This window comes from Eschrichtius robustus, chromosome 3 (genome assembly GCF_028021215.1).
Source record: "Eschrichtius robustus isolate mEscRob2 chromosome 3, mEscRob2.pri, whole genome shotgun sequence".
Classification (NCBI taxonomy): domain Eukaryota; kingdom Metazoa; phylum Chordata; class Mammalia; order Artiodactyla; family Eschrichtiidae; genus Eschrichtius; species Eschrichtius robustus.
In genome coordinates, this window is record NC_090826.1 from 57,827,940 (window position 1) to 57,842,639 (window position 14,700).

Below are 14,700 nucleotides of genomic sequence, written 5' to 3' on the forward strand. Positions count from 1 at the left end.
TGCGAGGGCTTTCTCTAGCTGTGGCAAGCGGGGGCCACTCTTCATCGCGGTGCGCGGGCCTCTCACTGTCGCGGCCTCTCCCGTTGCAGAGCACAGGTTCCAGACGCGCAGGCTCAGTAATTGTGGCTCACGGGCCTAGTTGCTCCGCGGCATGTGGGATCTTCCCAGACCAGGGCTCGAACCCGTGTCCCCCGCATTGGCAGGCAGATTCTCAACCACTGCGCCACCAGGGAAGCCCAATCATAATTTTTAAAAAGGGGGACTGGAAGAATGAAAATATATTTCTCACAATAAAAGCCACTTACCTCTTCCCATTAATTAATTACTGAAACATGAGTACAGAAGAAAATACGGGCTGTAGGGTCCAATGTATATGAATCTGAATACTCATTTTGCCCATTCCTAAATAAATGATGTTTGAGCAAGGAATTCAGCATCCTTGAATCTCAGTTTCTTCATCTGCAAGTAGGGATAATAGTCCACACATCGTAGGGATACTGTGAGAATTAAATGAACTATTGTATTTAAATTGCTTCCCCATTCAGTATGTTATTGCTTCTCAAACTGACTGACTCTAGGTCTTCACCTTAGATCACTAAGAAGAAAAGCCTTCTATGACATCCAACATAATATCCTATTAAGTATGGAATGAGTTCTCCACAGGACTTTTTCTGGAGCAATGACTATAGAGGTACCTGATTTTTTAAAAACACTGACTGTGAGTACCACATCACGCAAGGGCTATAGGGGACCATCTTTGCTGCCACATCGAGACAGTCCACCTGAAGCCGATTATTGAAAAATAGAATCTAAAGACAGAGAGAGAGACATCATCTGAACTCAACTCCCGTGAGATGAGTGGGCCCTGCCACCAGATGCTCTGTTGGACAGAGTCTGCCAGTCTCTCAGCGCAGACTTTGCTCCACCCTACAGGGTCCTTCCCGCCTGTGGAGGCCTCACTACACCCCTCCTTACACTGCTCTCCATCTTGCTGCCTTCTCAGCAAGAGCAATCCCTATCTCTTTGCTCAGAATAACGTAGCAACAATAACAGCTACAACACTCTTAATAGCAAAGCTCTAATGAGTGGTTTTTTGTGTGGCAGGCACCGTTCTGAGCATTTTAAATACTTCGTCTCAGTTAATCCCAACAAAAAACAATATGTGATCATTCTTATCACTATCCCTATTTGGGAAGCTAAGACACAGATATATTAAATAACCAAATGTTTATCTATTCTCTCTTAAATTTATTTTTATGGACAAGTTTCTCTTTCTTTTTTTTTTTCCATCCTGATACTTCTTCAGATCTTTGCTTTTTGATTTCTAAAAACATTTTTTCCTCCTAGAGAAAAAAATTTGCTCTAAAAAAAAAAAGAAATGAAAAAAAGCTTAGACATTCACATTAGTTGATTCTGAAAGCTTCGGGAGCTTGTTTTGGAAGTCAAATGCTGAATATTGACTCTCTCTCTTTGCCTCTCAGTATCCCAGCCTGAGTAAGGCAATAGATAATTCTGGCTGTATAGGGCCAAGGTCACAAAGAAGTGAGAAAAGAAAAGTTTACTACTATATTTAAAATTCTTTTCAGAATAGAATCTTGTTAATGAGATTAAAAAGACAAACCTGAGCCAAGTGCAGAAAGGGCATTGGTGCAGCTGGACAGTGGGAGATACTAGAAACTGGGACTCAGGTGCCCCCAGGATCCCATCTTTCCAGCCCTAAACTGTGTGAGGCTCCCTCTCTCACCGTGGCCTGGCTGCCTTCCCACTATGAGAAACAGCCTCCAGCAGTTCCTGAGAGTCACATGTCATAACTTTTAACACCAAAAAGAGACTGACATTTTTTTTTTTTTCCTAGCTCCAATTTAAAATAAAAATTCCAAGAAAGGACTCTAATTGGCCTGGCTTGGGGCAAGTCCATCAAGGGCCAATCAACCATGATCTGGACTTGGGCTCAAAGAAAATGATGGTAGAGCCTAAAGAACCACATGGTTAGAGTGGGAAGAGGACCAGTTCCCTCCATTTGGGAGATGCTGTTCCAAAATCACAGCGAGGAGGACTAGGCGTAGGCGGACAAATATATGCACTGAAGGAATTTACTATTTTCTGAAGGGAACAATGCATACGGTCGCTATAATACATGGCCGAATTAAGTTCCGTGTGAATGATACAGGTCAAGTTAAGGTAAATGCCATATGAGTGCTTGGTAGGAGGGAGTGAAAAAGAGAGGTACCAATCTAAAGGACATAGTCTATTTAATTTAGTCCAAGCTGGTAGTATCATTTTTTAATTTCTTAAGTAGGAAGGGAGAAACCACTCTCAAATTTAGCCTCATTTCACTAGCGTATGCAAGTGGAAATCTTCTAAAACATCCACAGGATGGTGACACGGTAGGTATCTGGGAGCTTGCCTACTGGGGCTGGTGCCCTGTCTCTGACCCCATGAAGCAAGAGCAACCAGGACCAACCCTTCATAGGTTTATAACTGCTTGTCGTTCTCCTGTAGAACAGGGATTCCTGCTGACTAAATACTGGGGTTAATTTTCATACTCATTGTATCAGATGTCTCTGTTTTACTTGTCCACATTCATTCCCCAGGCTGATTTAAATTTAATTGAACAATTCATATATAATCATCAAAATAAAAATACTATTAATTGAGCCCCAGGAGGCTGACCTAACTCAACTCTAGGCACGGGCTGTCACCTTCTGGTTAAGCTCAGCCATCGGGAAACTTCAGCAGGAAGAGAGGAGTGTGAACCCTTGCCTTTGGGCTCATCTTGGGCTGTTTGCATCTATCGACAGAAGGACATAAGCTACTCTTAATGGAGCCCTCTCCACATGGCTCTTCTGGGATCTAGTTCCCTTCTCAGACCCCTCAAGCCTGGGGTTGGGATGGGGGTAACACCCTCACTTTCGCAAGCCTAGGGGGATTGCACGTTCCTTCATGATTTCTTTCATCCCGCTCGGACCTTCCTAAGAAGTCTCTTTATTAAATCCTCCTGGAATGTCCTAACTTTAATGTGCCATATGTTTCCTTAGACCCTGACTGATACAGTCATTAAAAATAAACACTTAAAAGATACTGATGACTATTAAAAATAGAATTGGATATAATTCTTCATCCATGTCAACTCAGCAAATAATGATCGAGCCTCTGTACACCAGGCTCTGGGCACATAAACATGTTGTGCAATGACAGAGAGATGATGAGGTTAATATTCCTGGGAGGTACAAGTAAGATTCCTGGGGTGCAGGAGAAGATCCAGCTGAAGCTTTGCTCTGAAAGTGGATTAAATGTAGTTAAGAATTTAAGCTCTCGAGTCAGATAGACCAGGGGGTACATCCCAGCCCTGCCACTGTGTGATTCTAGGCAAGTTACTCAATATATTTAAACCTCTGTTTTCCCATCTGTGAAATGGGGATAACAGTAAGATTCACCCCAGAGATTTATTGGAAGATTATACATATAAAGTAATGAATATAAAATACTTAACACGGTGGCTGACCTGTAGAAAATGCTCAATAAAAGTAGCTGTTATCTGCACAGTGGTTATTATCGATAAAACGTTTAATTCTATTTAAATTCAGAAATCATACCTTAAACATTTCTTATGACTTTAGCATTGTATTAGACTCTGAGGAGGATAAAATCTGATCTAGCTTACCAGTTCAAGGGAGAAAGGCAAGTATGCCTTAACCATTATCAGCTGGATTAGGAGCCACGCTAGCAGTGGAGACTCAGTGCACTGGGAGTACAGAGAAGAAAGGGATGATTTGCACCTGAGGAGAGGAGGAAGGCTACCTGGAGAAGAAGACATTTGAGCTGGTTTTGAAACATGTGTGGGTATTTCTCAGATGAACAGGATGGGGAAGGAAGAGCAAATGTACACATGCATTCTTGAAAGGACAGATGAAGTCCATGAGGCTGGAGCAGCGCTCGTGTGGAGAGCTGTGGTGGTCGGAGAAGAGGCTGTAGGCTGAACCCTAGACTTTGCTGAGGGAAGCACCGTGGTAAGATCTGGGCGTTACCACTCCAGCTGCAGTTTTATAGAGATTGGAGGTGAGAGACGTAAGAGCTGGGGGCCAGTTAGAAAGATGCTGAGACACTGAAATGTCATCAGTAGTAGGAACTGGGAAGGAGGATACTTTCAATGTCAGACCTCAACGGTACAGAACACACTCTTGAGGTATCTGGTAAATGGATGAGTCCACAAACCTGTCATCCTCGGCCAGAGAACGTGACTGGAAACCTAATTGGGACCCCTTTTTTCCTTCAGTAGAGGCCATCCAAAAGATTAAATGTCTCCATGTTTCAATACTCTTTCGATAAAGCCATGGGGTCGATGGATGTGATTTGCAATTACTTCTTTGAAAGAAATTCCATCTGTATTTTCAGGTCCTACCAGAAATTTTCCTGTTGTCATTGTCAATCATATTCTGAAAGATGTGTTAACTAACTACCTACAAGAAGAAAAATATGAACCAGAGCTCTGTAGACAGATGACTAAAACGATTTCTGAGGTATGCGTGTGATTTCCCAAAGTGTTAATTATGATGAGAATATTTGCTGAAAGCACAACCCCCTACTTTTTTTTTTTTTTAAACATCTTTATTGAAGTATAATTGCCTTACAATGGTGTGTTAGCTTCTGCTTTATAACAAAGTGAATCAGTTATACATATACAATATGTTCCCATTTCTCTTCCCTCTTGCATCTCCCTCCCTCCCACCCTCCCCATCCCACCCCTCTAGGTGGTCACAAAGCACCGAGCTGATCTCCCTGTGCTATGCGGCTGCTTCCCACTAGTTATCTATTTTACATTTGGTAGTGTATATATGTCCATGACACTCTCTTACCCTGTCACATCTCACCCCACCCCCTCCCCATATCCTCAAGTCCATTCTCTAGTAGGTCTGTGTCTTTATTCCCGTCTTGCCACTAGGTTCTTCATGGCCTTTTTTTTTTTTTTCCTTAGATTCCGTATATATGTGTTAGCATACTGTATTTGTTTTTCTCTTTCTGACTTACTTCACTCTGTATGACAGACTCTAACTCCATCCACCTCACTACAAATACCTCCATTTCATTTCTTTTTATGGCTGAGTAATATTCCATTGTATATATGTGCCACATCTTCTTTATCCATTCATCTGTCGATGGACATTTAGGTTGCTTCCATGTCCTGGCTATTGTAAATAGAGCTGCAATGAACATTTTGGTACATGACTCTTTTTGACCTATGGTTTTCTCAGGGTATATGCCCAGTAGTGGGATTGCTGGGTTGTATGGTAGTTCTATTTGTAGTTTTTTAAGGAACCTCCATACTACAACCCCCTACATTTTGATGAAGGCAATTAATTTGCAGTAGCAGTAAAACTGCTTATTTTTATTTTATAAAAATATTTATTAGGTCATATTCTATGTGTGTCTGTGTGTGTGTAAAAAGCCTTTGTCTAATACAATTATTATGTGCATCACTTGCATGTATTCTGTCTAAGAAATGTATAAAACTGCCCCATTTATTTAAAATTTTTTATTGTAAAAAATACATTTTAATAATCATTTTGTCTTCCCCAAGGCACCTTCTTTGTATGCCATCAAATGCAAACATTGTGGCCTTTAAATACCTTTCTATTTTTATCAAGTAAAACGCTGGCACTCCATCAGGTTTTCTCTACTTTCTTTTTTATTACAAACTCTCTAATAAGCATTCACGATTAGTCATATTACAGGAGACTCCAGCTGTATGGTCCCTTAATTAGACATTAACAAGAGGGTATAACTCAAACGCCGACATTCTTTGAAGGGAAGCCATCTCAACATAGATTTTCAAAGAATGTAATAAATCCATTGAACTCTATTCTCTGGATTATCATTTTTCCATGTGCCTTAGAAAATGTAGATTTCTTGCTGGGGCTATCATTTTGTCCCTAAATGTCCTGTCTTGTGAGGACAGTGCTTGAAGGAAATTATAGCTACCATTCTACAACAATTACTGAAAGGATCCAAAATGTATCATGCTGTTTTCTTCAATTAACTCCACTATATTTATGAGGAAAATTAAAACTCTTACCTTTCAATGTGACTAAGTGAGGACTTTTTTTTTCCTTTTAATGTCTAGGTTATTAAAGCCCAGGTCAAGGACTTGATGACTCCACGATATAAGCTAATTGTGATGGTTCACATTGGACAACTGACTGGCCAGAGCATACTGATTGGAAGCAGATGCCTCTGGGATCCTAAAAATGATACCTTTGCCTCTTACATTTTCAGAAATTCTTCTCTCTTTGCTCTTGCAAATGTCTACACAGTTTACTCTGAGTGACTGAAAACAAGAAATTTAGTTCATACTTTTTAAATCAAGAAATAGGCTGTATCTTTGCACACAAGTTTCACTGCCCAGACGTTTGAGAAAGACTCAACACTAATATTTCAAACAATTGGAAGCTTGGGGACTTTTTCATGCTCTTGTAAGTATGAAAGAGTATACTTAACTCTTTGGGGGAGAGAAGGTGGCACAAGAAAGACTCTTGTTTATCCAAAGAAGGAACTAAGTCTTGGTTCTGCTGGATTGTTTTTTCATAGACATAGATTCTTATTAAATATTGCTTTGGGTACTAATTATTTTAATTACACTTTAATTAGAGAGTTAGAATTCCCTGCATTATTTTTTTAATGAAGAGAAGTCTTAAAAAATATGGCTATGTACCCTGACCAATAAATGACGGTAGCATATTCAATGTGGTATACACAAATGATCAATGTTACTCTGTCTCAGTGCTGTGTATAAAAGAATACTGGTTTTCATTTTGTATTTAATAAGTTAAGCAGCATTCATTAACTGCAATTATTGTTATATGTACCTGACAGTTGAAACTGCTAATGTAGAATTAATGATTTCATAACAATTATCGTAGTCCCACAGGACTGCTGGCTAAAACTAGAAGCTCTTGTGGGTTGCCTGCACTTTACAAAATTGTGGGAGAACCAAATATTAGCTCTTCAATAATGGAAACAACAAAATGAACAAAGGCTTTTTAGGGCACTGAAGTAGAGCTTGTGATATTAAATATACATGATGCTTAATAGTAAGTGTATCTGTAACATAAAATCGTGTATTGGAAAGAGACACTGCTTTTAAATATACACTGCCTGATACACCTTTCAATAGGTTTCCTAGGCTAACAGACTTTTACACAAAATATATAGCTGGCAGCTTAACAGATAAAACATGCGTATTTACTATTTTGTTCCTATGAATTTAATACTAAAGTGACGCAGTGTGGTTTTGAATGGATGGCACTAAAATTTACAGGGCTGCAATAGCTTATTATTCTGTGGGTTAATGTAGCTTATAACATGGATCATTTATTTTTATGGAGTTTTCAGCCCTTTGTGTGCATGTAAAATGGTGCTGTGACATTGTTCTTGGATGGTAAGTGGTCTGCCTAGAGGACATTTGTTAAAGGTCAAAGATGAAGTGTACACATATGGAGAAAATTAGCAACTCTATAGTCCTAAGGAAAAAATGATGTGTAATTCATATCAAAACGAACTTAACAAATGGGAAAATAGTCAGTGCTTTATAGTCATGTACTGATGTCTTATTTTTCCCTCAAGATGACGTGTATTTTTTTTTTAAGTATACTTTTTAAATCCCTTTTTTTCTCTTTGTTCTGGCTTTTAAGGTAGCGTTTCAAAATGAATTAGTCAATTTTCATTGTTTTTTTTGTTAGTGCCTGAGTGGGAATATGTCTGTGTAATAATTTATCATAACCAAGATTTGTCAATCTTCATAGCCAGTTTTGAATCTGGATTAGTTCATAAGTACAGTACATAAATGAGTTTTATATATTCATTATACATTTATGAACATCTCCCCTCTTAGAACAATAACAGGGGAAATCACATAACAATTTTGCATGAATAAATCAGTATGGAGAAAATTTTTTTAGTATGTAGAAAGTCCATTATAAAAATGTCCTTATTTTTTAGAGTTACAAAACCTCAACCATGAGATAACTTCTTACCATCTGTCCTAGGCTGTATAAGGATTCAAAACCTTACAATATGATGGCAGTTAAAAATCAAAAAAAGGAAGCAGTTTGCCAGCATATTGCTGTGTACTGTAATTCAGATAGTCAATGATGAATTCTAGCAATTATATAACAGCATAAGAATATATAGTAAAAACTTACTAATTGTAACTAACTTGGAGGAATGCTGATTATTTAAAAAAGCTTTGTGTTGGGAAATTTTGATAGATGTGTTAGCTAACACCTATTCCAACCAATAAATGTATCAAATTAACATGCTGTATACCTTAAAATTATACAATGTTCTGTCAATTATATCTCAATTTTAAGATAAACATTTTTTGAAAAAAGAAATGACACTAAATTTGAGGGAATTGTTTTACTTGGAAACCCACTGAACTTTCCTGGTGTTTTTTCTTCTCAATAGATGTTCCTAAAGTGTCATCCCTTCCTCACAGCCTTCACTCATGTTTGTGCCTAGCTCAGAACACCCTCCTTCCACTTATAGCAGCTTCCTTCCATTTTCAGCATTAAACTCAGGTCTCATCTTTTCTCTAAATCTTTCTCCATTCATTTCTCCCCTCCCATCCTCACTCTTCTTTCATCACTCTCATGGCTGAGCCCCTGAGTCTTCTCTAGCTGAGTTTTGAATAAGAGCTTTGTTTCCCTTACTAGATTGAAAACATCTTGAGTATATGGACCACATATCCTGACAACACCTAAGAATAAAATGTAATACATCTTAACTTTTCAAGAAAGAATCGCAAGCATTGATAGTACTATGCTACATAATTACCAACCAAAAAGGTAATAGGACACAGAGTTCAACCCTAGAGGACCTAGGATCCTATAGGGGTGATAAGTATACAAGTGACCATGGTACAGGCTAGAATATGTTTTCATAAGAAAAGTCCAGAATATCTTTATATAATTAAGGGAATCAGGGAAGGCTTCATGAAGGAAGAAGCACTTATCTATACTATGAAGGTGACAAGTAGAATTTCAACAGACACAGAAGTTCAGAATACAGGAAGCAGTCTAGACTGGATAAAACACAGTGTTCATGAAGATAAGTGGTTGGAACTAAGATTGGTAACCTGAATGTCTGAGTACGAAAATGACACTCAGACCATGGGTAGCCATCAAAGGCTTTTCATTAGGCTGATAGTATACAGGAAGTGACTCTTTAAGAAGATGAATGCTTCAGTAAAGAGCAGGGAGACCACTGAGGAGAGGTGACAGGTAATGAGGGGCTGAACTCAGCGGTGCCATTGAAATGGAAAGGAGAAGACAGTTGTATGAGCATTTTAGGGACAAAGTCTACATAATCAGGCAAAGAGGAAGGAGTCAGAGGTAATTAAGGCCAAGTGAAAAGGTGGTTGAAAGTTTCAAGCTCTGATGTTTGCAGCCTCAGATCTGAGTCCTTCCATCCCAGTCACTAGTTAAGTGATCTTAAATAAATCACCAACCCCACTAAGCTGCAGCTTCCCCATCTTAAAGTACAGTAATGATAGTTCTGGTACCTACCTCACAGGGTTTGGGTGAGAATTAAATCCATATGTTAGCTAAGCTCTTCACCGCACCATGCCTAAAAGGAAGCCCTATGATTGCAGCTCCTATGATTGCAGTTGAAAGTCTGAGTCTGAGTAACCAGATCAATGGTCCTCCTAGCAAAAATAAAGTCAGCAGGAAGAATTTGAAGACTAAAATACTAAGCTTGATTTTGCACTTGTTGAATTTAAGTTAATAATGGGATATCCAGTTGGAGATTGCCTCAGGCAGCTGAAAAAGTGGGACTGGAGCTGAGTTACAACATCAAGGTGAGAAATTTAGACTTGGCAGACCTCCAAATTGAGACCTAATATCTTCCTCCTGCTTTATAAAATATTCATTAGCAGCAGCTTCAGCAAGTATAGTCAGTACTAGTAGCAAATTACTGGAAATTCAGTTAACTCTAGGAATGTCAGCAGGAAACATTCCCCAAAATCAATAGAGAAATTTTTCCCAAAATCAAAATTAAATGATACCTTCTTTTTTTTCTTCATTAAAAAAAAAAATTCTATGTGATCGGTTTCAGTTGTCAGACATTACAAGAAATATAAAGGTTCAGTCCTAAATGCATCAGCACCTTAAATAGAAGGGTCAATGCTGTCGTCTGATGTCATCCTTAGTAAAACAACCTTAAAGAAAACACATAATAAAAGGCCCTTACAGATTACGTGTCGGGAAATTGAGCTATCTCAGCTCATTGATTTTTTAGAAACTTTTGGGAATTATCCAGTACGTGGGTTGGTTTACAAAACAACAGTTGAGAAATCAGAACTTTTAAATCTAGCCATTTTAGAGAGTGAACACTTTCCTTTTGGGACCATGACTTGACCTATCTTTCTAGATATTATCAAAAAATGAATTAAGAAAACACAATATTAAATAGTTTTGATAATTTACTGTGCTTTTTTGCTCCTGCAATTCTTAAATAAGTGGCCTGCCCCACTGCCTCTGAATTTCTCTGCTGCTCTCACTTTCACCTCCTGCAATCCAGATCTCAGCCCCACCAATATGTTGCTTTCACAAACACTGCAAGTGGTGCCTGGGGCCAAATGTGCCAAACATTCCTCCAGCTGCATTCCACCTCAGTTCTCTTCTAAATTCATTTCTTTTGAGCAGCAATGTGATATAGGTTTGTTTGATTGTTTGCTTGCTTGCTTGTTTGTTTTAAATCTCAGATTTGACAGACATATATCTCATTTTAGTTTCTAGACCTTGCTAGCTGTGTGACTTTGGGCAAAGTGACTAGTGTCTGCAGCCTCAGTTTTCTCAAAGGTAAAAATGATTGTAACAGTGATTGCTACTTATCACTGATCAATGATCGGTGATCACTTCTTCTGTTGTTGCCGTGAAGACTGAAAGGGAAAGTATATGTAAAACATCTGACCCATCGTGGAAAGCTCCCTCTCCACCTCCAACTTCTTTATGCAGAACCTGTTTTCCTAAAGAATTGAGCATATATTTTAGCAATTTCTGCTCTCCACTATACTCCCTAGATTACTTTTTTTTCTTTTAAAAGTTTTAATCACCTGTTTCTGCCTTCTTTGAGTCAGAAACACTGAATTATTTCTCAAGTCCACATTTATTATTAAATGCTATTCATCCCCAAATTTAATCTCTTTTTGCTAACTTCTGCCTATTTTTTTATACTTCTTCTGATCAGCTGTCTTGCCTCCCACTTTAGGACTTTCGTAGTCCCTTTTAATATTTTTGCTTACGCTACTTATCTACTTATTTTTTCCTGTCTTAGTGTCCATTTGAATTTACATGTTCTCTTCCCTTCTTCGCATACATGAACACATACTACCAGAATGTTTATTAAAGCTTACCTATGCTAAGTGTCTGACTAAAGTTTCCTGAAATCTCTTCTCAGTTTCTTTCCTTGCTGATTTAACTACCATGCACAATTTTTTATATTTTTATTTTAGTGCAGGACATAACTGGAAACTTGTGGTTCTCTACCCACCCACTAGGCCATTTTCCTACTTAGCAAGGCAGGGAACCAGTATAACCAGTGTGTGAAGCACTAAGCTGCACTTTCCATTTGCAATCAAAAAGGAAAGTCTGTTGCTTCCCACAGACAGCGATGAGGGTGGATCATCTAATCATCAAAAGGACAGAATATCCAGACTGATTTGTGCAGAGAGTGCTGAGAAATCATTTTTTAAATTCATATGAGAAATATTAACCTTAGAGAGTCATTCCATTTTGGAAATAAAGAAAAATAGTCTATACATTTATGATAGAAAATACATTATCTTTTTATTTTTCTTTGAGGAAATTTATTCTATAGTAAGAACTATACTTTGGTAGGACAGCTAAAAAATTAAAAATACAGCTAAACTTTTTATTTGTATCACAGTTTACAAGCACAAGCAAAGCCTTCTAAGGGCACATTCTAGAGAGTTGGGTCAACCAGAGGATATTAGAATGTTCTTAATCATAGGTCAGCAAAGTATAAAGGGCTGGACAGTAAATATTGTCAGCCTTGCAAGCCATGCAGTCTCCGTCACAACTACTCAACTCTGCCATCAAAGTACAAAAATAGTCAGGGACAATAAGTAACAAAATAAGTGTGGCAGTGTTCTAACAAAACTTTATTTATGTAACTGAAAGTTTAATTTTATTTAATTCTCATATATCATGAAAAGTTATTCTTCTTCTGATTTCTTTATCAACCGTCTAAAAAGTAAAAACCCTTCTTAGCATGTGAGCCGTAAAAATCAGATGGTAGGGCAGATTTGACCCCAAGGCCATGGTTTGACTGCCCCAAGGCCATGGTTTGACTGCCCCAGTAAAGGATTCATCTCAGTGGAGGAGGGGAATTGGAATTATAAAAGAGAGAAGTCAAGATTTTTGTACGTCTAATAGAAAGTGGAAAGTAACCAGCAATGAAATGGAAAAGCATGGTAACATTTCTAAATTAACAAGTGAGGAAGGGGAACTGGTCGTGCAAACAAAAGAATTAAAATAAATACTAGATTGTATAGAATATAATCAGCTATATTAAGTACCACTCATTAAACATGAATTGGCTTGTTTAACAAATAAAAGCCAGCTACATGTGACTTTGAGAATACACACTGAAAACCAAAAGACAAGAAAAGTAGGAGTTAAAGTTCAGTTAAGTTTCAAATTTTGGTCAAAGATATACCACAGAAATACGAGCAAAAGGGCAATGCCAATACTAAAATTAGACAAAGTAAATTTCAAGGCCAAAAGCATTAAATAGAAAAGGAATGATATCTGCTATGGACTTAATTATGTCCCCTCGCAAATTCATATGTTGAAGTTCTAATCCCCATTGTGACTATATTTGGAGATTAGGACATTGGAGGTAATTAATATTAAATGGAGGGCTTCCCTGGTGGTGCAGTGGTTAAGAATCCGCCTGCCAATTCAGGGGACACGGGTTCGAGCCCTGGTCCGGGAAGATCCCACATGCCGCGGAGCAACTAAGCCCGTGCGCCACAACTACTGAGCCTGCGCTCCAGAGCCCGCGAGCCACAACTCCTGAAGCCCAGGTGCCTAGAGCCCATGCTCCGCAACAAGAGAAGCCACCGACATGAGAAGCCCGTGCACCACAATGAAGAGTAGCCCCCACTCACCGCAACTAGAGAAAGCCCACGCAGAGCGACAAAGACCCAACGCAGCCAAAAATAAATAAATAAAATAAATACATTAGAAAAAGAAAAAAGATTAAATGGAGTCATAAGGGTGAGGCCCTAATCCGATAGAATTAGTGGCCTTGTAAGTAGCGGAAAAGAGAATGATTCCCACCTCCCCCCCACCACCACAGGCCTACACATTGAGGAAAGGCCATATGAGGACACTGGGCAAAGACGGCAGTCTGCAAGCCAGGAAGAGAACTCTCACCAGAAATCAGCCCTTCCAGACCTTGATCTGGGACTTCTAGCCACCAGAACTATAAGAAAATAAATCGCTGTTGTTTAAGCCACCCAGTGTATGGTATGTTGTTATGGCAGGCTGAGCTAACTAACACAATTTCACATAAGAACAAAGGATACAGTTCATAAAGAAGGTAAAACAATCATCAAATTTTGTATATTAAATAACAGCAAGTAAAGCAGTATTGATACAAGAAAAAGCAGATTTCCGAGTTTAAAAGTATTAGACAAAACAAAGAAAAATACGGTTTCATAGTAGAGATAGAAATTGAAGGGGGTATAACAACAGTAAATCTTTATGCATCCAATAGTCACAGTCATACATAAAGTAAAACTTCCTAAAAATAAAAGAACATAATTAAATTAGGAGATTTTAATGGTTCTTTTACAGTCTTAAAAAAGGCAAAAAATAAGCAAGATATGGAGAATTTTAATAATATTTTTTAAAAACTTGTTTTACCAGTTACAGGCAGAAAGAAGGACATGTCCTAAAATAGAGAATATGCATTTTCATCTGATGTGTTAGGTCAGTGTATAGGGTTGAACTGTGTCCTCAGAAAAGATATGTAAAGTTCCTAACCGCTGATACCTGTGAATCTGACCTTATTTGGAAATATGGTCTTTACAGATATAATTAAAATGTAAGTTAAGATGAGGTCATATTGGAGTAATGTGGTCCCTTAGCTTAAATGAGTGATGTCCTCATAAGGAGTGAAAAAACGATATAAGACAGCCCTATACAGGGAGGAGAACACAGCTATGTGACAACAGAGGCAGAAATTGGAGTAATGTGTCTACAAGTCAAGAAATGTCAAGAACTGCAAGCAACACTGGAAGCTGAGAGAATAACATGGAACTCATTCTCCCCCAGAGCCTTCAAAGAGCATGGCCCTGATCGTACCTTGATTTCAAACTTCTAGCCTCCAGAACTATGAGAGAATAAATGTCTGCTTTTTTAAGCCTCCCAGCTTGTGGCAGTTTTTTATGACAGCTCTTGAAACAGTTAGCTTCCCCAGAACAGGGCCTGAAACACTGAGGGAGAGTTTTGAGGAGGAACAGAGAAAGCAAAGCCAGAGAGGAAGGAGCTATGCAAAGCATGTGTTCTCAGCTGGAGTTTAGGTTCATCCTGGAGCCCTGGAGCAGGAGGTGCACCACATTGCTGGTTCTGCCTTGACAAAAGGGGGCTGGCCCTTTGTACTCTGTGTAAG

General features: G+C 38.6%; 1 protein-coding gene across 4 annotated transcripts in view; it reads left to right on the forward strand.

The window, feature by feature from the left end:
- DYNLT5 (dynein light chain Tctex-type family member 5) overlaps nucleotides 1–8,318 on the forward strand; it is a 33,626-nt gene extending 25,308 nt beyond the window's left edge. For all 4 annotated transcript variants that reach the window (XM_068540066.1, XM_068540063.1, XM_068540064.1 and 1 more), the window contains 2 exons: nucleotides 4,396–4,520; nucleotides 6,122–8,318. In XM_068540066.1, the coding sequence (XP_068396167.1) occupies nucleotides 4,396–4,520; nucleotides 6,122–6,325 (329 nt within the window). In that variant the 3' untranslated portion in view covers nucleotides 6,326–8,318. The remainder of the gene's footprint in view (nucleotides 1–4,395; nucleotides 4,521–6,121) is intronic.
- Nucleotides 8,319–14,700: the final 6,382 nt, after the last annotated feature.